Source organism: Populus nigra, chromosome 7, assembly GCF_951802175.1.
Source record: "Populus nigra chromosome 7, ddPopNigr1.1, whole genome shotgun sequence".
Classification (NCBI taxonomy): domain Eukaryota; kingdom Viridiplantae; phylum Streptophyta; class Magnoliopsida; order Malpighiales; family Salicaceae; genus Populus; species Populus nigra.
In genome coordinates this window covers 10,846,600-10,871,901 of record NC_084858.1, presented here as the reverse complement: position 1 = coordinate 10,871,901, position 25,302 = coordinate 10,846,600, and the positions used below count along the sequence as shown (strand labels likewise).

The 25,302-nt window shown below is 32.8% G+C and overlaps 1 protein-coding gene and 1 pseudogene across 4 annotated transcripts; one reads left to right on the top strand and one right to left on the bottom strand.

Annotated features, from left to right (window-relative positions):
- Positions 1 to 139: 139 nt before the first annotated feature.
- LOC133699041 (zinc finger BED domain-containing protein DAYSLEEPER-like) lies at positions 140 to 8,003 on the bottom strand. Of its 4 annotated transcripts, none has more exons than XM_062122167.1 (6): positions 7,572 to 8,003; positions 7,047 to 7,133; positions 6,629 to 6,715; positions 3,110 to 5,205; positions 2,311 to 2,397; positions 140 to 497 (listed from the first exon to the last, which is right to left on the bottom strand). In XM_062122167.1, the coding sequence occupies exons 1-5, from the start codon at positions 7,782 to 7,784 to the stop codon at positions 2,352 to 2,354; spliced, it is 2,529 nt and encodes an 842-aa protein (XP_061978151.1). In that variant the 5' UTR covers positions 7,785 to 8,003; the 3' UTR covers positions 140 to 497; positions 2,311 to 2,351. The 4 variants fall into 4 exon arrangements, with proteins under 4 accessions (XP_061978151.1, XP_061978152.1, XP_061978150.1 ...); XM_062122168.1 differs by having other exon boundaries at positions 140 to 474; XM_062122166.1 differs by having other exon boundaries at positions 140 to 2,397.
- Positions 8,004 to 10,901: 2,898 nt separating this feature from the next.
- Positions 10,902 to 11,338, top strand: LOC133700045 (probable galactinol--sucrose galactosyltransferase 6; annotated as a pseudogene).
- The last annotated feature ends 13,964 nt before the right edge of the window (positions 11,339 to 25,302 follow it).

Below are 25,302 nucleotides of genomic sequence, written 5' to 3'. Positions count from 1 at the left end.
TATTTTAAAATTCCTTACGATTTTACGATCCGTTTTTACGATCCGAGTTTGGTTTGCATGTTCCGTACCGTGTCAAAATCGCGATTTTGACAACCTTGACTATGAGCATGGTGAGATTAAACAAGCTCTCGCTTACATATGTCTCAAGAAATATGATGAGATGGCAACATGATCCAAAAACTATCCAGCCCCAGATGGGACTTGTCCATTACAAGAAACGGGCTTTATAAAATATAACCAGGGCAACAATTTTTTAACTGAAGAAAAACTCACGACGACAACTGGATTCTAGCACAGAACATTATTTGCTTCAATGACAATACAAAAATCAAGTCGGTGAGAGCTCACCAATTGTATGAGCATACAACGACTGCATAAAGAAGGCCAATTTGGTAGGAGAACTAGCTTCAAGATGTAGGTAAACTTCCTGGAAAGCCATACTCTTTTCATATCAGCCAAAGTTGTAAACTCACCCTAACAGTTCCCGAACACCACAACTGTTAAAACAATCAAAACATAATAACCTTCCTGAAAAACAATAGCTAAACAAAGCAAAAACAGCCCAAGATAACAAATCCAAGTAAACACCTCAACAAACTCATTATAAGCTCATCAATGTCCAACTTGAATGGAGACAGATCCATAATGCCAGAGACTCTTCAAATCTTAAAACACAGACAGTACTAATTCCAGTAACCCTTTGGAATTACAAAACAATATCAACAAGAAGAATAAGAGCCCAAGTAACTATTGAGTTCAATTTCAAGATTTTAAACGGAGAAAGAAAGCAAGAAAGGGACTAAATTCATATCTCTAATTGTACAAGAATAAACCCATTTTAAGAATTGAATACGCAATATCCTTGAATGAGTAAGCACTGACATACACCATAGGATAAAAAAAGAGGATTTTTTGGCCATCAAGGTCCTATATTTATTTGAATAATCTTTCTTTTTATGTTAACCTAAAAAAACAAAATTAAAACTCAGAGAAACCTTAAAAAAGACAGAAAAGAAGAGAAGGTTTTTGTGTTGCTTTGGTTTTAGATTGTTTCAAACGATGGTGCTAATTTTCTCATGTGGAGTGTTTTTTACCTTACAGGTTATGGTCCCTCATTGAATGTTTTTCAATCTCCATCCTCTAAAGTGGTTTGATCCAAGCAGAGTTGAGGCGCATCTTAAGCCACAATATAAAGTCGTGGCTTGCAAGGACAAGAGAAAATAGTCCAGCAAGTTTGTTTTATTGATTTTAACTACTTTTTTTTGTCTTAGAATATAATTATCTTATGTATGGAAAGAAATAGTCAAGGCCTATGTCTTTTATTTATTTCATTAACAACCCCCCCCTCCCCATTTTTCTTTTATCAGGTATACATATCTTGTGGGATGCAAAGTGCGTATGGATCTAAAAGTGATGTCATTTTCAAAGGCTAAATTCAAAAGTATAAATTCTGTTGAATTCTCAAACATGAGAAAGCAAAACAACCTTGCAACATGTGAAAAAAAAAGGCATTTCAAACTTATGGAGTATGGTCCCTATAAGGAGTTGATTAAAACCATGCACAAATAACAGCACACCTAGCACCTCCAGCTATTAGAACAAAAAAACCAAATTGTGAAAAGGCAAGACGAGGACATAAAAAATATTTTTCATGTAATATATGAAACTTGTTCATTCGAATGAAAATACCTAAAGCACTGCACTCTTATAATATAGAGCCAGTAGCACACTGAGTCAAATATTTCAACAATATGAACACCCCACCTGAATACCATCCACTTATGGAAGAAAAAAAAACTTCAAAAAAATGGTTGATTAAGAGCCACTGGATAATGCAATAATTTAATCCTGGATGGTTCATTGTAAAATAATTATGGGCACAATAACCAAAAGACATATCAGAGACAAAAAGGGAAAAAACCAATAAATATATCAGTAGTCATTAGAATCAAAGAAGATTAAACTAAGGTTATAAGTGACAATGACACTAAAAATTTTGATTCACATTGCCTTCATTATTATCTCAAAAACAATCCATGAAAACTAAAAAGAAATTAAAATTGTGAACAATAAAAAAATCACTCCCTGTAAAGATTCAAAATCATATTTCAAAGTCTATTTAAATTGTAGTCACAGATGTGCTCAAACCCTGGCTTATCTGTCGAATTGAGAACTTCAATCTAAAATAATTTGTGAATCATTTCTACTTTCAAATGTTTAACTTGAATATTTAGTTCCAAATCGGAAATAAGCATATAATGAAAAAGAAATCCAATAAAATTGTTAGGAAAGCTTAACAAAATCACATACCTGGCCTCAACAAGGCATCTCTAATTTCTCAAGCTTCCCTTTTAGCATATATATATGATCTGTCGACTTTTCTCTACAGACTCTAACCTGCAATTTATAAAGGAGAAGTTTAAAAAAAAATTACTAAATAAATTATGAATTGGTTAAAAAAGCATCACCACTACAAACACCCAAATGTAAATTAAAAAAAAAAATAGATCCTGGCTAATGTTCACTTCACTCCAAAAAACAAAAACCCAAGAAACAATATATCTGATATTAATAGATTCAAAGATTCCATTTTCTATTAATTCAAAGATACCCGACTTGGCCTTCCTTGCTTCTCTCTCTTCTGTCTTTAACTCCTAAAAAAAGATGCAAAGACAAATCAACCATAATTTCAATGAATGTATGATCTAAAAGAAAAAGGATTTGCCTGTAACCTGAAATAGAACAGGAAATTTCCAATATGTGGTCAAATGAAAAAGAGAGCACCCTCAAAGCCTTTGTTTCTCCTGTTACAGGTTTGATTCTCAATTATGTGGTTAGTTGGACATCAATAATTAGTCCCAGCACCTGTTAATATTTATCCTTGACAGTAGATAATTGCTAAGCCACAGCAAACAAAGTAGAAGGAACTCATAGAATCAGAAAAGCTACTGTAAAAACTGAAGTTCTTGTGTTCAAACAATCTAGATCAAAATCTAGCCTAATGTAGAAGTAGAAGATTATAATCAAGACTAACAAGGAACCTATAGTCAGAGACACTAAGCACTAAGATCTAAGATCCTCTACTTTCACAAGAGCATTAGAAACTTGCGTAGAAGATCTGTACTGAAGCCAGTCCTTTGCACACACAAGGGCTTCCACGGCTTCAGGTCTCAAAGAACTCCGATACTCATCCAGCTCTTTGATCTCGGTATCAAATACAGAGTCAGGATCAGCAGTAGACACCTGCATGGTCAATATATCACGAGCCATTTTTGAAAGAACTGGATATTGGAGCTTGTTCTCTTCCCACCATTTCAGTACATCCATCTCTTGGAAGCGAGGCAACAAAGACTCTTCTAAATACTGCTCCAGCTCCGACTTCATATTTTGGCTAGTAGTCTCCACATACGCATCAAAATCTGTGAGCTCATTGTATGAAATTTCTTCAGTCTTCATGTTCTCAAAATTTCCATCTTCAGCATGAGCTGGCGTAAGAGGGAGAGGAAGCGCCGCATATTCGAGAAAAAGCTCATGGAGCGCATCATCAACAATCTTAATGTATTTTCTAGCTTCTTTACCATAGAATTTCACAAAACTGAACTCGATCAACTTCATCCTAAACCGAGGATCCAAGACTACAGCAATTGCCAAAGCTAGGATGCACTCCTTCAAATATTTGTCTATCTTTTCTTGCATTATTTCAGCAAGACTGATGACGAAGGGATCCCCATGACTTGTAATAGAATGATACAGCTCATGCATCTTCCAAACTTCGTGGAAGAATGTCTTCTGGTTTGGGTTAGTTCTAGAGGCAAGGAAGTTGGCTGCATCAAAAAGAGGTTTCAAGTACGTGCATATAATGTCAACCCGCTTCCAGTCTTCCATGGATGGAGCCTCTTTGTAATCAGGATCAGAAGTATCTAGGCAAGAAAATACTACCTTCAACTCTGAAGCAGCCACCAGCATCTGATACGTTGTGTTCCATTGAGCTTGGTTGTCAAGAGATAGGTCTTTTTCACTGGGGACTTGAAGCTGTTCCTTGAGCTCAAGGAACTTTTGCTCATGAAATTCTGAGGTCTTCACATACTTTACACTGTAACGGACTTTCTTAATGATCTCTCGCCCTGCCCATAGCACTTCTTTTGCAAAGTTGCTTAAAGTACGAGCACTGCAGTTCCCAAGGATTAACTGACCGTTGATGATAAGGGGATTTTTTACAGAGAGTAGAGATCTGAGGTTTTGAAGCCCAGGTTCACCCACTGGATGATTGAAAGTGATAGAAAATAGCTTGCCTTCCAAACTCCAATCAGATAGGCAAGTAGCAACAGCATGGCTAAGAGCTGCATCTGAGTTAGGGTTCGGTTCCATCACAACATTGAGAATCCGCCTCTGTGGCTTCCAATAACCATCAATGAAGTGTCCTGTTATAAACACATAACCTAAGCTTTGGCTAGATGTCCATACATCCAGTGTAAGGCAAACACGTCCGGGCAAACCCTCAATGAACTTCATAACATTTTGCTTTTCCCTCAAGTAACTTGAGACACAATCTCCTTGGACAATATTGAAGCTCACCATGTCAAATCTAGGTTCAAGACTCTTGAGAAAAGTTACAAATCCAGAATGTTCGACCATGTGAAGAGGGTAATCATGGATTATCATCATTCTGGCAATTTCAGGGCGGCAACGGTCTGAATCAAATGAAATGTAGGCTGAGCTATGGGATCTGTAGTGACGTCTTGGTGGATCAGACATACTGCCATTTCCATTCATCCTTGGTGTACCAGGGGTTTGTTGATTCCCCTGATTGCGTAGTAGTGCTAGACAAGTTCCCTTGGCAATGTGACGTTTAAGATGGCTGGTACCAGCTACTTTCGAACCTGTGCTGTATGCAAAGCCTTGCTTGCACTGCTTACAGAATGCCCTTCTACTTTCAGCGCTTACAGTTTCTATGGTGAAGTGTTCCCAAACCATGGACTTCCTTTTCCTCCTCTTGTTAGGCTGTGTTTCAGGAGCAGGCATGGAATGATTGTTTTCTTCAAATGTTTCCATCTGGTATTCTGGAGTAGTAATCAGCTGATTATTCTCTTCAAGGGTTGCCAGCTGGTATTCTGGAGTAGTAATCAAGTGATTGTTGTCTTCAAGGGTTGCCATCTGGTTTTCTGGAGGTGTCATCAGCTGATTATTCTCTTCAAGTGTTGCAATCTGGTTAAAGAAAAAAGAATTCTTACTTTATGCAGCAAAATGAAACGTGACTGCACATTTATTATAAGATTTGACCACGGCATAAAATACTGATTTCAATGTGGTGATATCACAAATGGATTTCATGCAGGAAGCATCGACAATTTAAATTGCAAGGAGATATACTCATACAGAATATTTTCAACATGCTATGCAGACAACCACTGATACGAATGAACGGAGGCAAACAAACTAGAGAGAGATCGATTTTGGGCTTGGAAGCAAACCCAAAACCCTAATTGGACCTAAAAGGGAAACACTTTGTGACTCGGCCCACCGTCCCTTCAATTGGTACGTGTGACTTTAGGACTTCTTCTTCTTTCGGAAACAGGCATTTAGTTTAGCCCACATTTGGAACCCCCCCCCCCCCCCCCCCTCCTTTTTATTATCATTGTGATTCTTTTCACAATATGGCAAACCCTAAAAATAACAAAGCAAAATTCTAAATAAATAAAATATTAAGGGGTGAAATTGAATAAAAAAAAGTATCCAAAACAAAAGAAATAACAATTAAAAGAATGTAGATTAAATTTGATAGAAAAAAAAATTGAAATTGAATATTAAGGGAATAAGAAGAGGGGGGTATCAAAAAATGAAATGGATCGGAATGGATTTCTTTTAGTATCATACCAGCTCACAGAAAATTCCAAACACAGCATAGTAGGGAAAACATCCAGGTGGTACATTGTTAATAGATTGAAACAGATACCTAAATGGGTATTATGAGATGGTAATTCATTCCCAAAATAATCTATTTATACATTGATGCAAACATGATTAGGATTCAAGTAAGCAATTCCAGGATCATTTTCAATGGCATAAAAATACAATCTAGTAAATACATTGCTGAGTTAACAGCTTTCCAACTTACATATGGCAGGATAGAAGACCAAATCTAGCTCAAGAAATCAACAGAAACAAACAATGACATTATGATACTAATACAAGACTGAAATGAGACCAAATTACTCCATTGAATTTCAATACAATAAAATATGCACACGTAAATTATCAAAGAAATAACTATCATATAAAACTATCCAATGCCCACAACTCCAAGTGTGTCTCAGAGATGACCTCTGCAATGCTGAACACTTGTGGAATTATACCCGTGATTGCTACTGTGAAAGCAGGAGCAGATTCTTATGACTGTACATCGCATCCTTTCACAATGAACTAAATGTATAGACTGCAGCACCACTAGAAATCTCTTGCTCTCAAAATCTAACATGTAAAATTCAATTCAGCAACATAATTTTTCCCTTCGAAATCACTATCCTCTGATAATTAAAGACCAAACCCATTTTCACACAGAGCCAAAACCAAACTAATAGCACTGCCTCCCTCCAGCCAATATTACAAAAACATAACAAAAATAACATACCTCAATGTTATTAAGCACTTCAAGCAACTTCTTTGGATCTGGATAACCATCTCTACTATACTCCGCAATAGCAATATTATGAAGAACCTAATAAAGCATTACCCAGAGATTACAAACTTAAAAGGAACGAGAAAAAACGAAAAGAAGAGAAAATTCTCACATCAATTACATATTCCAAATACCCTAATACATTGCATAACTTCAGCATTCGCGTGCCCGCCTAGATACTGTCCTTACATATTCCAAATACCCTAATGCATTGCATGTAAAATTCAATTCAGCAACATAATTTTTCCCTTCGAAATCACTATCCTCTGATAATTAAAGAACAAACCCATCTTCACATAGAGCCAAAACCAAACTAATAGCACTGCCTCCCTCCAGCCAATATTACAAAAACATAACAAAAATAACATACCTCAATGCTATTAAGCACTTCAAGCAACTTCTTTGGATCTGGATAACCATCTCTACTATACTCCGCAATAGCAATATTATGAAGAACCTAATAAAGCATAACCCAGCTATTACAAACTTAAAAGGAACGAGAAAAAACGAAAAGAAGAGAAAATTATCACATCAATTACATATTCCAAATACCCTAATACATTGCATAACTTCAGCATTCGCGTGCCCGCCTAGATACTGTCCTTAAATTTGAACTAAATAAATAAAGTGCAAAATTAAGGTTTTCAAGTTAATTAACTAACTTAATCTAAAAAAATACTAAGAAATTAAAAGTAGCAACTAAATTAAGTGAGTTAATAATTAACTAACTTAATCAAAAATTCATTAAAATTAAAAGGCAGCAACTCAATTAAGTGAGTTAAATCACAAAATTAACAGTCCATTACAACATTTTACTCGAAGTTAACCTAATTTCTAATAAAAAAAATCCGACAAAAAAAAATAAGTGACTTTATATTATTTGTGTAATTATCACCTTTGGATCGTCTTCCTTTTTCTGCTTTAGCTGATACAAAACCTCGAGGCACTCATTGAACCGGCGAGAGTTAAAGTGTAACCAAGCGTCTTTGGCAAGCGTGGCAGTGACGGAAAGGATAGGATCCTCTTCTCCTCCTCCAACGCCGGTGGTGGTGCCGCTGCCGCCGCTCGACGAGACGTCTCGGTTCGATGTCGAATCTCGTGCGTCCATGATCAGATCCAAAAAAAACCTAACGGTCACGATTTGCGTCTTTTTTTTGGTTTATTTGAACTCTCGCTATCTAATCCTAATCTATCAATGTGTAATTGTGACTGAACCGTATGGAAATCTAAAAACCCCTAACTTATGGAAATTGAGATAAAAAAAAAAAAAGAGGAAGTTTTTTTTAGTTTTTGGGAGTGTTGAAAATACAGAAAGGGCCCTAGGTTTTTTGGGATTTTGCAGAGAAGGACAGTTAGCGAAGAGGGAGAGAACTCAAATGTGAGATAAGGATAGAAAGAGGAAAGTACTTAATTTTTATTTTTATTTTTTCTAGAATGATTTTGTTTTTGATTTTGTGTTTTTGTTATTTGGAATTATTTTTTTGGTTAAGTTATGTTTTAGTCCCTCTTGATTCAACAATGCTTCATTTTAGCTCTTACAAGCTTTGAATTTTTCAATAATAATAACTACAAATTTGTTAACAAACAGGGAGTTAATATAAAAATATAAAATATTATGAATTGAAGAATATATTTTCTTCAAAAACATGGTAAACTAAGAGAATATTTAAGTTGTAGGAGACTTAGTGAAATTAACCTTATTTTTTAAATATTATTTTTGTTCGTCTTAATTTCTCTTTTTCCTATTTCTCTCGTAAAAACTTAAGTGAGAAAATCCAAAAAAATGATCTTGCCAGCTGCTTGCTAATTTAACAACCATGATTATAATGCTACTTTTTGAGAATTATGAGATTGATATGAAAGGCTTTAAACTATATTCATTAAAGTTAAACATTTTAGAATCTATAAGGATTAAAATAAAATTTACCATTTTTTTTTGTAAATTACTGTTTAATAAGGAATGAGGTAGGGGCAAGATTGACTTTCAGCCCGTTTGAAAACGCGGGTCTAAAAAATTTAATTTTTTTAACTAAAAATTAATTTTTTTATATGTTTTAGATCGTTTTGATACATTGATCTCAAAAATAATTTTTTAAAAAAAAAACATCATTTTGATGCATTTCAGTATGAAAAACATTTTGAAAAGCAACCACAACCACACTGCCAAACAGGTTGAAATGATATGGATTATTTTAGGGTTGGATTTGACTAGTTTTTAGAGGGATGGTTCAAACTTCAAAGGCATATAAACTTTTAATGGGCAAGGGAGAGAGTAATAGATGATTTTGGGAGGGCATGTGCTTCCAACTTTAGACTAGTACTGTTATTTTGAGGTTGTTTTCAAAAAAAGTAAAAGTCTGAACAATTTGTTGAGGGAAATTTGTCATGTGTGCTAATCTTTTATATCATATGCGGGGGGAAGCAATTTTGCATATCCAAACACAAACTATTTTTTTGCGTGTATTTAGTATTCTAGTACGAAGTGTTTTTTACTTGAAAATATATCAAAATGATTTTTTTAACTTTTAATATCAGCAAATTAAAATTATTGAAAGCACTAAAAAAATACAAATTTAATTTTTTTTCAAGTTAAATATTTTAAACGTAATTCCAAATCCAAAAATAAAGGTGTCAAAATAGCAAAATTTAAGATTTGATGTCGTTTTGAAAATGACAAAATTTGCAATGAAAAAGGTGGAGCTGTTTAATTTGGAGATTCCTTGCTTGCATTTAGGATAGGAAAAAAAATATTAAACATCAAGAAAAAAAATAAAATTTTACATGAATTGTTGAATCCAAAGATGTCAAAAATGCTTTTTTGACATGACACGAAATATATATTATAAAATTGAATCGTAAACTCAAATTGTAAAATCATAAAATCATAGGTAAAATAATTTAACTAATTATATATTGATAATTTCTGTCAAGTAATAAATAATAATATAGCATAATTAAAATAAAAAGTGAAATAAACAATATAGAAGTCCTAACACCTTAAAATACGTAGTTTAAATAACTTAAAAATACAATACAATTGTGTCCATAAAATTTCATTAACTAAAAATTAACAAACTTAAAACATGTAAAAATAACTAATCTAAGGAATATCTCTCTTTTAGATTTTATTTTAAACACCAATGCAATTACATCAAAATCTAAGCAAAGAAACTCACCTCAACTCCCCCACTATTTTTAATATACTATGACACAATGATAATTCCATTTGTTGTTGCTTGTGCTTTAGCAAGGATGGCTTCAACTTCACCTGAGCTATAATAGCTAGTATGACTGTATGAGTGAAAAAAAAAAGAATAACATTGTTAGATTTGGCTACCCATTCTAACACTATGAACATTACTCACTATATGAACCGAGTATTGTAGCACTCCTCAAATGGTAGCGAGAAAGAAGGTGATCACGAGAAAGGAAAGAGTGGAGAATAGGGTTGTGCTTCTAGTTTCTGTTTCAGTTGCTGCTCAGTCTATGGTGTTGGTTGAAATGTTATGGTGTTGTGTGGGATGAGTTGGAGATATTTGTTTTTTTTTTTATGATTGTTTTTGTTTTTTATAATGATTTTTTTCAAAATTATCTTTGTCAATTTTATTTTTTAAATATTGAGTTAGTTGAGAATTTAGCTTCTTAGTTTTTTTCTTTTAAAACATTATGGATTGCTATAGTGTTTCCCTACATAGTTTTTTTTTTTTGCTTTGTTTTTTTTGTATGATTTTTTTCAAAATTGTCTTTGTTGATTTTATTTTTTTAATATTGAGTTGGTTTCTTTAAAACACTGTGAGTTGTTATAGTGTTTCTTAAGGGCGAGCAAAAAATTTGAAAAACCGATTAAACGAAAAAAAAAATAACCGAAAAATCAAATCGTGAAAAAAATCCGGTTAAACCAATTAGAATTTTCTAAAAACCGACTGGTTCGATTTCAGTTTTATAAGCCTGAAACCGAAAAAACCGAACAGAATCGAAATCAAGCCAAACCAAACCAAACCGGTTTGAACTGGTTTTTGCTCTAAAATAACCGAACCAAACCGAAAATGACCTGGCTGATATTTTCCCCACATTTTTTTTTTATGATTTTTTCCAAAATTTTCTTTGTCGATTTTTATTTTATTGATATTAAGCTGGTTGAGAATTACAATTGTAGCTTTCCTCACAAAACATCATGCATTGCTACAGTGTTTTCCTACATGGTTTTTTTTTCTTTGATTGCAACCTATTGAAAATATGGAGCATGAATAAGTTCGCAAGAGGTCCTAGGTGTCTACAATTGCCAAGGAGCAGCACTGAAAGAAAGAACGCTTTCCACCAAACCACAATTGAGGCCTTAACAGGCACTATTAGGGGCCGTGATGTTCACCTCATCATTGAAGCTGCTACAGACCCTAATTGGGATGACAATTGTGCTTTCTATTATCAACGGATAGGAGAACTAATCACCCTCCCTTACAATGCAACATTTCCAGTGTCACTCTTAAAGTCCTTGAGCATGACATTTTCATTGTAACACCTATCAAGGTTTTAGCACCTGGGTTCAGCTTTGCACCCCTGGGGCTAAGCAACATGTTCAATGCAGGTGGAGCCATTGAAAGGCTAAAGTATGAAGTGAAAGGTGGTGCTGAATTATCAGAGTTTGATGATGGATACCCGTGAAAGTAGTGGTGTGATTGAAGAGAGGGTGGGGAACTATAGCGATGAATTGGTTGCAATATTTTGCATAGAGGTTAAAGAGTGTGGCAAGTTTGCTGCTTATTTATCTACTAAGCCAAGGAAGTGCATTGTGGACTCAAACATGGTCGAATTTGTGTATGATTTGAATTCTGGGTTAGTTGATTTTAGCTTGGATAGCTTGTCTGATGAGGCAAACTTCATGTTGTTGAGATTGAGTCATAGGAAAATTATGTTTGAATAGAGTAAAGGGCTACATGGAAACTTTGGGTATTGGGGTATTTATTGTACTTGCATGTTTCCCCTCAAATTTTCTTCCTTCTGTAGTTTACTAGTTTATGTAATCATGTAAGGAATTGAGAGGGAATGGTCAAATAAGAATTCTGCTATCTACCTGTTTAATCAATACTCTGTTCTGGGCTAAGTTCAAATAACTTACTCTTGCAAAAATCCATCTCCATGCCATTTCATATAATCTGAATCATAAAAAATGGTGATGATCAATAAAAAAAACTAATGTTTCCTCCTTTCATTAATCAAACATAAACGAGAACAGCTAGAAACCAGAAAAGAAAAAGGAATACACTTTAATTGCTTCCTTCAGTGAAACATGATTCATGGGGTATTGATAATGAAATGCATTGAATAATCCAAAGATGATTATGACAATAACTTGAATCCAGTGGACTAAAATAAACAAGAGAAAACCAATTCGAACCTTTATCTGCACTTAAAATCAATAATTATTCAATCATCAAAACTAGACATGGATGGCATGAACAGAAACAAAAAATCTTCTTGGTACTGGGAGGGTGGGAAAAGGGGCCTAATGGAACTGGAAAAGCTAGGTTTATAGACTGATTTCATGCATCAACTATAAATTCATTTTCACAAACGATTTTTGAGTCGACAATCACTCTGTTTCCATCGATGATTTCTGAACCAGCAATGAATTGTGTTTGCTGACGATCTCTAATTCGAAAGCAATTGAGTTTTTCTTGATGATTTTTGAACCAGCAGTGAATTGTGTTCGATGACGATTCCAGGCATCACCCGTGAATTGATTTTCGCTAACGGATTTTGAGTCGACAACAGCTCAATTTTCATTGATGACTTCTAAATCAGCAGTCAATTGTGTTTGTTGACGATTCCTTGCATCAACCGTCTATTCATTTTTGCTAACGAGTTTGGATTGGATAGTGACTCAGTTTTCAATGATGATTTCTGATTCAACAGTGAATTGTGTTTGCTGATGATTCCATATTTCAGCCATAAATTCGTTTTCGCTGATGATTTTTAATTTGGCTGCGACTTAGTTTCCATTTATGATTTTGAACTTGTAGTGGATTCGCTTGATGACGATTCCTTGCGTCAGCGGTGAATTCGTTATCGATGATGAATTTTGAGCCGACAATGACTTAGTTTGCGTGATGATTTCTAAACCAGCAATGAATTTTGTTTGCTAACGATTCCATGTGCCAGCCATAAATTTGTTGTCGGTGATAATTTATGACTCGACAACAACTTAGTTTTCATTGATGATGTTTGAACTAGCAGTGAATTGTGTTCGTTGATGATTCCATGCATTGCCTTAAATTCATTTTCACTGACACATTTTGAGTCCACAACGACTCAGTTTCTGTCAACAATTTCTAAACCAGTAGTGAATTGTGTTTGCTGACATTCCACGCGTCAGCTGTGAATTCCTTGTCGCTGCCTATTTCTATTTATGATTTCTGAACCTTGAGTGGATTGTTCTCGCTGATGATTCTGTGTTAGCGGTGAATTTTGTTTCTGATGATTAATTTTAAGTCGATAATGACTCAGTTACCGTCGAGGATTTCTGAACTAACAGTGAATTGTGTTTACTGACTATTACATGCGTCCGCCATGAATTCGTTGTTGCTGATGATTTTTTTGTCGGCTGCGACTCAGTTTCCATTGACGATTACGAAACCTATAGTGGATTGTGTTCGGTGATGATTTCATGCATCAGCTGTGAATTCGTTTTCGCTAACGATTTCAGATTCGATTGTGATGATTTGTGAACCAGTAGGGAATTGTGTTAGCTAACAATTCCATCTATTAGCAATGCATTCGTTTTCACTGATGAATTTTGAGTAGGCAGTGACTTAGTTTTCGTCGATAATTTCTTAACCAGTAGTGAATTGTGTTTGCTAATTGATTAGTACTTAAAAGTGCATTTTTATCAAGGTTTTATATCATCATTTTGCACTTGAAGTATCAATAACTCCTTTACTAAAGCATGTTTTATAATACACAAGTCTAATACTATAAAATACCTTTTAATTTATGGTAAATGTTTATCTTAAATGCAGGTCTATCACATAAATCAAAGGATTGATTGATTGATGAGTTTAACTACTGAAATTGAGAAGACAAAGAAAGGGCTAAACTTAGAAAAGAGATGTTGGTTCAGTCTAAACTGGAATACCATTCGGTTATTGGATCATAACTGGAGCTGTAGAACTTGGATTTAGGTCTAGTTTATATGTATGGAGAGCTAAGACATAGGCCTAAAACTTTCATGAAGAGTCCAAGATTTAAAAGTGTCATTTTCGAGTTCAAATGGTAGCAACAATGGAGAAGTCAGAATCTGTCCTATAGCCTAGACACTGTTCAGTGTTCAACCTATATCTCAAGTTCTTGAAGTCCAAATACACCGATTCTTGTTTTGTTGGAAAGCTGAGACAATTTTCTAGAACTTACATGCGGATATGTTCAAATTCTGATGTTAGCAATGATGTTTTGTTCAGACAAGAAGATAAGGATTGTCACTAAGTCAAGATGTGGTCAGCCACTCATCAATTAGTCATCAAATCAATAGTTCTGAATTTTGGCCTATAAAAGAAGGCATTTGCCATGCATTTAGGCATCTTGGTTTTCAGATTAAGATCATGTTTTTGTGCTCTTTCTTTATATTTTTGTAATGCTTAAGTTTTGCTTTCATTAATCTCTTGTTTATGCCTTTCATTTCCTTTACTATACTTATATAATCATGTTCTCCTCTTGTTTATTTATGTTTCTCTTCTTCATTATGTTTCGCTAAGTTTATCATGTCAAGGTGAAAAAGGTACATTAATGGTGTAAGAATAAGTATAATATAAAATCAACATGGACTTTAATATTTGATACTAACATGTTTTATATTTGTTATCTTATTCACTTTTAATAATTTGTTTGTTAAATGGTTAATATAGATTTATGTTGTATAACCCTTGGTACAACAAATACTTGGCACTTTCATAGCCCAACTATATGGTATAACCGACACATGTGCTATGAAAGGAACTTGATTTGTTGTTAACATAAATTAACATCATGAATACTTGACAACATTTACATGTATTAGCATTATTCGAATAAGATAACTAATGTAATCATGTTAACAATTTACTCCTTTATGTGTGGTTTCCAGTTGAGTAATAAAAAGAGTTTATACTATACTTCTTTGAAATACCATTTGTGGATCCTCTAACCTTAACAATTATTTTATCTTTGTTTAATCTTTACATCAATATCACATCTCAAAAGTTCTCTTTAACTCCTTTTCATTTATTCTTTATAATTTTATATAGTTCACTTCTCTGTGGTTCGACCCCGGTTTTGCTAGGTTATTTATTACTTCGACACTCCTGCACTTGAGATAAGACACCAACTCTTTGATCGTGTCAAGTTTTTGGCGCTGTTGTCGGGGAAGTAAATTCTTGTATAAATTATAATATTTATTTTATTTTCTCTTTTCACTTTTCATTTTATCTAACTTTTATTTCTTTTGTTTTGTTTTGTTTCCTTTTTCTTCTCTTTTCTTCCTTTTATTCTCTTCCTACACATGCATGAGAGTTTGGACACGCACATTAAGTGGTAGAATTTCTAGGAAATCCTCATCATTTTTAGAAAATATGGCCCAAGAAGATAACCAATCGCTTCATAATGAGAATAATCGAGTTAGAATACTTAGAGACCATATGAATCCTACAAGAACAAGTGCACCCTCATGCATAGTTTTCCCCCCTAATGCATCTCATTTTAATTTTAAGCCAGACATTATTCAACTTTTACCTTCTTTTCACAGCTTAGATCTAGAAAATTCATACTTACATTTAAGAGAATTTGAAGAAGTTTGTAACACCTATAATGACTTAAATTGTAGAATGAATACCATCAGATTAAAGCTTTTTTCCTTTTTCTTTAAAAGATAAAGCTAAAACATGGCTACAAAATCTTAGGTCAGGATCCATTCGTGCTCAGGATGAAATGCAACAACAATTTTTGAAGAAGTTTTTTCCATCTCATAGAACAAACTTTTTTAAAAGACAAATCACCACATTCAATCAAAAGCTAGGAGAAATATTTTACCAGTGTTAAGATAGGTATCGAGGCTTGCTTAATACTTGCTCTCGTCATGGTTTTGAAACATGGAGATTGGTGTCACATTTTTATAAAGGGTTAACACCTATAGATAGATAAATGGTGGAATTGATGTGCAATGAAACTTTTGAAGATAAAGACCTTAATGAAGCAATGGAGTATCTAGACTTGCTAGCTAAAAATGCTCAAAATTAGGACACTACAGGCATTTATGAGGCACCAAGTAAAACTCAACCTCATACATCTAGTGGAGAAATGAACAACCTTAGGGAAGATCATGACCTCCAAGCCAACTTTGCATCTTTAGCTAGAAAAGTCGAGGCACTAGAATTGAAAAAGAGTGGTCAATTAAAATCTATTCAAGAAATTGTATGTCAAATCTATGAAACCAATGAACACTTAACAAATGATTGTTCAGCTTTGCCTTCTTTTAGGGAATGCCTCCATGAACAAGTTCATACTTTAAACAGTTTCCAAAGACCCAATCATAACCCATACTCACAAACGCATAATCCTGGTTGGAGAAATCACCCAAATTTCAGTTGGAAGAGTGATGCACAAACTTCACAGCCACCGTTTCAAGCACACCATAATTTCTAAAATTCTCATGAATATACACTTTCTTATGCTCCACCTTCGAAAATAAATCTTGAGGAAACATTGCATGCATTCATTGAAAAGCAAGAGACAATCAACATTCAACTTGCTCAAAGTATGACATATTTTAAAGATACTCTTGCAAAATTCACATCTGCTCTCAATTTTCAAGAGAAAGGTAAGTTTCCATTTTAATAACAACAAAATCTAAAGGGGCAATACAATGCAAATGCAAGTAGATCCGAAAGCCAACACATGGATAAAGTCAAATCGGTTATCACTCCTCGCAGTAGTAAGGTTATTGAAAAACCCACTCTTGAATCTTGTGAGAAAGATGACAAGTCAATCTCTGAGGGTAAGGAACGGGTTGAATCTGAACATTGTAAAAAAAAAGAAAGATTGATTCCCCACCAGCACTTCCATTTCCTCATGCCATGATCAAACAAAGAAAAGTCAATCACAACTCTGAAATCTTTAAAACTTTCAAGCAGGTAAAGATCAATTTAGTATTAAGAGTATTAAGAAGAACATACCTTCATGATAAGGCATCGACGACCACATTTTCATGACCTTGCTTGTATTTAATCACATATGGAAAAGTTTCAATAAACTCAACCCATTTAGCATGTCTCCTACTTAACTTACCTTGACCCTTTAAATGTTTCAATGATTGATGATCAGTTTGTATGAGAAACTCTCAGGGCCACTAATAATGTTGCCAAGTCTTCAAAGCCTGCACTACTGCATACAACTCTTTATCATAAGTGGGATACTTAAGAGTTGCACCATTAAGTTTCTCACTAAAATAAGTGATGAGCCGTTTTTCTTGTATTAAAACAGCTCCAATACCTATTCCTGAAGCATCACATTCAATCTCAAAAGCTTTATTAAAATCAGGTAAAGATAGTAAAGGTGCCGAAATCAATTTTGATTTTAACAAGTGAAAAGCATTTTCTTATTCTTCTCCCCACTTGAAACCCATGGCTTTCTTAACAATTTCAGTCAATGGAGAGGCTATCGTACTAAAGTTTTTAACAAATCTCCTATAAAAACTAGACAAACCATGAAAACTCCTAACGTTTGTTATAGATTTTGGTGTAGGTCATTCTTGAATAGCCTTAACCTTAGCCTCATCCATTTCTATACCTTTTGCACTAACCACATATCCAAGAAAAACAATCATATCCATGCAAAAGTCACACTTTTTCAAATTAACATATAAGAACCCTAGCGAAATTTAATGGTATTCGCGACCCCAAGATCAATCTAACCCAAGTTTGTTGAGATTTGAATGAGTTTATCATAATGGAAGACTTGCTCCAAGGCAACAAGACTATAAACTAACTTGATCACAACGCCTATACTTGGAGACGAGCGAAGGAAGTATAAATTCACAACAAAGAATGGTTAATTCTTTGAAGAGTTGAAAGTTCAATCAATAACCAAGATTGAGAAACCAAAAGTCGGCTACAATGCTAAAAATATCATCAAAAGTCTAACCTAAAATTATTCCTAAAGAGTATTTAAACTCCAAGCCAAAACCCTAGTTTCCCTAATGGGTCTTACATAAACCCAATTTAAATAATAATCAACCCAAGCTAAAACTAGCCCAAACTAATTAAAATAAACAAAATAAAAAAGTCTAAAACCCAAACAAATTGTCTCCTCTCAAAATAATTAAAGTTTGATAGCTCAACTAATTAAATAAGACAAGTTCGTTGTTTCCGCATTCTATTTAGCAGCAGTAAGGTCCAATTTAAAATGGATGGTTCTCTCTTGTCTTAATGAATTAAAAGACATGCCGTATATCGTTGGAAAGGTATGGAAGTCTAGTTTCTAGAAAAACTAGAATCATATCAAAATTAGATCTGTAACTCATGTTATGACCAAAAGAGTAACTAAAGGTCAAACTGTCCGAATCTAGTCTTCATCTCCCAATCCTTGTGTAATGGTCTTGGTTCAACCAACAAGCCCCTCTTGAACATGAATCAGATTAATCAAGACTTGCTCTTTATTATTACAAATTCTCTTGAAGTCCACCTTAGCCCATTGAAAGCTTCTTTGAATTTCTTAGCTCTAAGCCTAGTAACTGGACCAACTAGAACCTCCAATGGATCCTTTGATGGTTGGATCGCATCACTATTCCATAATTGTCAAAGCAAGTTAAAAAAAAATATATATATCAAAATAATGTGTTCATAATAAATGTGATAAGATCTTGTCACGAATCTATTTAAAAATTTTAAAAGTAAAAAATTGATTTTAAATGAACATTCATGAACAATTTATTATTTCTATTTTTTCTTTGCATGTTAGGTACATAATAATAAAAAAATAATTGTTTATATTCTAATAAAAACCTATAATATTATTTAAGAATCATGTCAAAAATAGAAAAGTAGGTGAATTATCATAAGAAATAATTTAATTTAGAAAAAAAAACAAAGAAAGGGTCAAGCCTAGCGCCTGGTCCAAGCAGAAAACGTTCACATGTATTTGGGTCTGTAGGTCAACTCTACATGTCTAGCCTTAGTTATTTTATTTATTTTTAAAAGGTTTTTTCCTTTAAATAAGTGCAAAAGATGTGTTGTCTACTAGCATAAATTTTAGTCACTCGAGGGTGACTAGAAAATCAGGCTGGGTGTTTTTTGATTCATTAACAATTTTATTTTTAACATATTTTAACCCAAAAACACCTAAGAAACCTCAACAAACTAATCTCTCAACTAAAAAACGCTTAAATTTATTAGCAAACATAAAATCGAACAAAAACAAATTCTCCCTTGAGCCTGATCTAGTTTTTTCAAGCAAGAATAAGGCAAAAGCTATCATTATCGAACTCTTCTCGTCGAATGAAACCCTTTAACACCAAACTTGACCATTTTTTATTGTCGAAATCATAGCAATCAACATCTTTCTCTCTCTTTTTTGTTTATGTTTTTTAATGACTTTCTCTCTCCTCTCTCAACTTAAGGATTGAAAAATGAACAAAATAGATTTTTGGACCAAAATAATTTTTTTTGAATTTGGAATTAACCAAGTATTTTCTCTATTTTTATAATTCAATCATCTTTCTTTTAATTTGGTATTTTTATCATAATTACAAATCTAATTTCATTTAATTAGGTTATAAAAGGATTTAATTGAAATAGAAAAAAAGTTTAAAAATATATATAAAAAAGTTTAAGTGATTTAATGGTCTTGTAATGAAGCACCATAAGATTTCCTCTTTCTTTCTGTTAGTATATTATATAATTTTCCACCGAATTTGTACATTAATTCAAATTTAGAAAACTTATCATATTTAACTACGATATCTTTTCCAAAAAACCGATGATAACACTTCGACCCCAGATCCTTATTCTTACCACCTAACCAATCTCGGGAGCAACAAATTGAAGCTAGCTGCCGTGTATCATAATTTTACAACCACCCTTGCTGGTAGTATCAAGCTAAGGGTGATTCCGCGGGTGGACGAGCATCCCCAAATCTAATTTTTAATCCCATACAGAATTACTTCCTTTTGCCAAGTGAAGTTAAACAATTTCTAGCATGTGAGCTTCCTTCCAAGATCAGATGTAAATATATATTACGCATGCAGCTATTATTTATGCATAAAGTGGTAGACTTTGTTCTGCAAAATGAAAAAATCGTAAAGTATTTTGGCATGATAATAAATTGCAATCATGTCCATCTGCCGTACTAATAAAATGCAAAAAAATAAATAAACAAAAACAAAATATGTAACAATCTCCTACCTCAACTATAAAACCAGTAAAGGTGCGGTTCATAAATAAGATGCGTTTGCTAGAAAAAATCATAAATAAGATACGATATGGCGCAATTGATTTGAGCTTTGGAAGCTTTGATATATATATATATATATATATATATATATATATATATATATATATATATATATATATTTTTTTTTCTCTATGGCATTTTTTCAATGCTGATTTGCATGCCTTGTGCGTGTAAATTTGGTATGGAAAGGAGCTTGAGGACTGCTCGTATTTATGGAAGATGCAGCAGCCATTGAAGTTGGAAAAGAACTCAAATTAAGGTTTGTGTGGTACAGAACTCGAGACTTTGTAATTTTAGATTAAGATAAAGAAATATATATCTGACATCTTGTTATCAGAGAGAAAAGAGTTTAGTTTAAAAAAATAATCACTTAATATTATGATTATTAGGAATACTATCACTTCAATCCTTGAGAGAAATTAGATTCTTATCTTCCTGGGATCATGATCTTATATGAAGATAAAATTTGCTCCGTATTTGGTGGGATTAGAATACCAATAGTTCTGTCATTGTTGGATTTTTGGTGATGGGTTTTCTTGATGTTAATGGCACATCCACGAGGGGGGGCCTCAAATTGGGATTTGTAGTAGACCATTTGATCTATATTCTGGCTTGGATTTGGTGTGAATTTGGTGGGTAATTGGGGTCTAGCCGATACCATTTTTGGAAATTTTCTCGGGTAGATTTTTCTTTATTTTAGAGGAAGGGGAGAGTGAACAGTTGATTAAACAACATCGTTTTAGGCTAAGATGATCATTCTTCAATTTATCTCCTGAAGTTCTGACATCATACAATCGAGACTTTATTTTTAATTTCACCCCTGAATCAAATGCTATTGGACCTCTGGATTTCTCTGTCATTTACAAAATATTCCTTGGTTTTAAAATTAATCAATTCAGTCCTTAATTGACTACTCACACTATTAATTCTTTCAAAATTACCCAGATAATATCAATTAATAATATCAGCACCAATTCACTTCGGTCACTGGAATTTAATTTCTTGCAATTTTGACCTAAATTGACCTTGAACTTTGATATTTCCCCAATTAAGCCCCTGATTATGCATAAGAAAGATATTATTTTAGTGCATTCTATTTAAGGTAAGCTATATTATTCATTGATTGTTTTTTTCAAGTCATATTTCTATTTGTTGGTCTGTCTAAGGTTCACTCAAAAAGATTTTGTAGTTGTTGTCATTTTATATAACGATTAGCTCGAAGTGATTCTAAAAAAACAGTCATTTTATAGAGTGACAATCTTGAAGTGATTTTAAACTTTTAATTATTTTATAGAATAATCTTATTTCTATTTGTTGGTCTGTCGAAGGTTCACTCAAAAAGATTTTGTACTTGTTGTCATTTTATATAGTGATTAGCTCGAAGTGATTCTAAAAAAACAGTCATTTTATAGAGTGACAATCTCGAAGTGACTTTAAACTTTTAATTATTTTATAGAATAATCTTATTTCTATTTGTTGTTCTGTCTAAGGTTCATTCAAAGTGATATTTTACTTATCGTCATTTTATATAGTGATTAGCTTGAAGTGATTTTAAAAAACAGTCATTTTAAAGAGTGACAACCTCGAAGTGATTTTAAACTAGTAATTATTTTATAGAACAACACAATTTCTATTTATTGATATATCTAAGGTTCACTCAAAGTGATTTTTTTACTTGTCATTTTATATGGCGATTAGCTCGAAGTGATTTTAAAAAATAGTCATTATATAAAGTGACAATCTCGAAGTGATTTTAAACTTTTAATTTTTTATATAACAAAGAGCACTAAGTGATTTTGAAAAATATTTTTTTTTATAGAGTAACAAACTCGAAGTAATTTTTAACAATTTAGAAGAATTTATTTTGTTACAATAACAAATTCTAATTTTATTTCTGAATGATGAAAACTCTTAGAGCCAAGAGGAAGAGCAAATTGCATATTTTTGAATGTTATATCTGTCTCATATGCATTTTTGAAAATCTTTGTCTTTGGATGCATCACAAATTGTCATTAGCTTGCCTAAAATATTCAAGTAAAATAAGTGCTTTTTAGGCTCAATATGATTTTTTTCCCATGATTTTTAATTTTGATCATTAGATGGGTATAATTCATCCATCCTTCTAGTCGATGCCATTTATTTATTTTATTTCTCTTTTCACTTTTTATTTTATCTAACTTTTGTTTCTTTTCTTTTCTTTTGTTTATTTTATTATCTTCCTACACGTGCATGAGAGTTTAGTCACGTACATTAAGTAGTTGACTTTGTAGGGTATCCTCATTATTTTCAGAAAATATGGCTGAAGAAGATAATCAATCGCTTCATAATGAGAATAACTGAGTTAGAACACTTAGAGACCGCATGAATCTTACAAGAACAAGTGCACCCTCATGCATAGTTTCCCCCCCTGATGCATCTAATTTTAATTTTAAGCCAAACATTATTCAACTTTTACTTCCTTTTCATGGCTTAGATCTAGAAAATCCATACTTGTATTTGAGAGAATTTAAAGAGGTCTGTAACATCTATAATGACTTAAATTGTAGCATGAACACCATCAGATTAAAGCTTTTTTCCTTTTTCATTAAAAGATAAAGTTAAAACATGGCTACAAAATTTGAGACCAGGATCCATTCGTGCTTGGGATGAAATGCAATAACAATTTTCAAAGAAGTTTTTTCCATCTCATAGAACAAACTCTTTCAAAAGACAAATCACCACTTTCACTCAAAAACCAGGAGAAATATTTTACCAATGTTGGGATAGGTATCGAGACTTGCTTAATACTCGCCCTCATCATGGTTTTGAAACATGGAGATTGGTTTCACATTTTTATGAAGGGTTAACACCTAGAGATATGCACTTTTACAAATCTAGCAGCAAGTAAAAGAGTTACAGTAGTTGGTTTTAACTCACCTAAATTGAGACTTTGAAAAACCAAATATGAAAGTAAATTCACACTAGCTTTTTCAATTTTATGTTCTCCAATAAAGCATGAAATTGTAGGACAACCAGAGTCTTTATATTTCAAAGCATTATTGTTTTGAAGAATAACACTTACTTGTTCGGCTAAAAAGGCTTTTTATGTTCTCCAATAAAGGATTAGGGTCTTTATCTTCAAAAGTTTCATTGCACATCAATTCAACCATTTGCCTATCTCTAGGTGTTAACCCTTCATAAAAATGTGAAACCAATCTCCATGTTTCAAAACCATGATAAGGGCAAGTATTAAGTAAGTCTCGATACCTATCCCAACATTGGTAAAATGTTTCTCCTGGGTTTTGAGTGAATGCAGTGATTTGTCTTTTGAAAGAGTTTGTTTTGTGAGACGGAAAAAACTTCTTTAAAAATTATTGTTGCATTTCATCCCAGGCACGAATAGATCCTATTCTCAAATTTTATAGCCATGTTTTAGCTTTATCTTTTAATGAAAAAGGAAAAAGCTTTAATATGGAGGTGTTCATACTATAATTTGAGTCATTATAGGTTAACTATATAAATTATAAATAACAACAATACAACTACAACAATAACAATAGTAGTAGTAGTAATAATAATAATAATAATAATAATAATAATAATAATAATAATAGTAATAGTAATAATAACAACAACAACAAGAAGAAGTTGATGAGAACTTTGAGATGGAAGATTAATGTGAGGATTAAACAATGATAAAAGCAATTGTTAAGGTTAGAGGATCTACTAATGGTATTTCAAACAAGTATAGTATAAACTCTTATTATTCAACTGGAAACCACACATAAAGGAGGTTCCAATCGGATTATAAATTGTTAACATGATTACATTAGTTATCTTATTCAAATAATGCTAATACTTGTAAATGTTGTCAGGCATTCATGATTATAACTTATGTTAACAACAAATCAAGTTCCTTTCATAGCTTAGGTATCGGTTATACCATATGGTCTGGGCTATGAAAGTGCCAAGTATTTGTTGTACCAAGGGTTATACAACATAAATCTAGATTAACCATTTAACAGGAAAAGTATTAAAAGTAAACAAGATAACAAATATAAAACATGTTAGTATCAACATTAAGATCCATATTGAGTTTATACTATACTTATTCTTACACCATTAGTGTAAGCTTTTCACATTGACATAATTAACTTAGCTAAACATAATGAAGAAAAGAAAAATAAATAAAAAAGATAAGAACATAAATAAGATATAAGTTAACTAAGTAAAGGAAATGAAATGAAAAGCATAAACAAGAGATTAATATAAACAAAACTTAAGCATTAAAACAATATAAAGAAAGAGCAAGAACATGATCTTGATTTAAAAACCAAGATGCCTAAATGCATGGCAAATGCCTCTATTTATAGACCAAAATTTGGAACTATTGATTTGATAACTAATTGTTAAGTGGGTGGCCACATCTTGACTAGGTGACAATCCTTATCTTCTTGTCTGAACAAAACATCATTGATAACGTCAGAATTTGAACCGATTGTCCTCATGAAAGTTCTAAGAAATTGTCTCAGCTTTCCAGGAAAAAACAATTGAGGTCATTTGGACTCCTCATGAAAGTTTTAGGCCTATGTCTTAGCTTTTCATCCATATAAAGTAGACCTAAATCCAAGATCTACAACTCCAAATATGACCCGATGATCGAAAGTGTTCCAGTTTGGACTGAACCAACATCTCTTTTCTAAGTTTGACACTCTCTTTGTCTTTTCAATTTCAGTACTTAAACTCATCAATCAATCCTTTGATTTATGTGATAGGCCTATATTTAAGATGAACATTTACCATAAATTAAAGGTATCTTATGGTATCAAACTTGTTATTACAAAACATGCTTTAGTTAAGGAGTTATTGATACTTAAGTGCAAAATAATAATATAAAACCTTGATAAAAATGCACTTTTAAGTACTAATCAGTATTTCAAATAAGTATAATATAAACTCTTTTATTATTCAACTGGAAACCACACACAAAGGAGGTTTCAATCGGATTATAATTTATTAACATGATTGTATTAATTATCTTATTTGAGTAATGCTAATACTTGTAAATCTTGTCAGGTATTCATGGTGATAACTTATGTTAACAACAATCAAGTTCTTTTCATAGCACAGGTGTTGGTTATACCATACAGTTGGGCTATGAAAGTGCTAAGTAT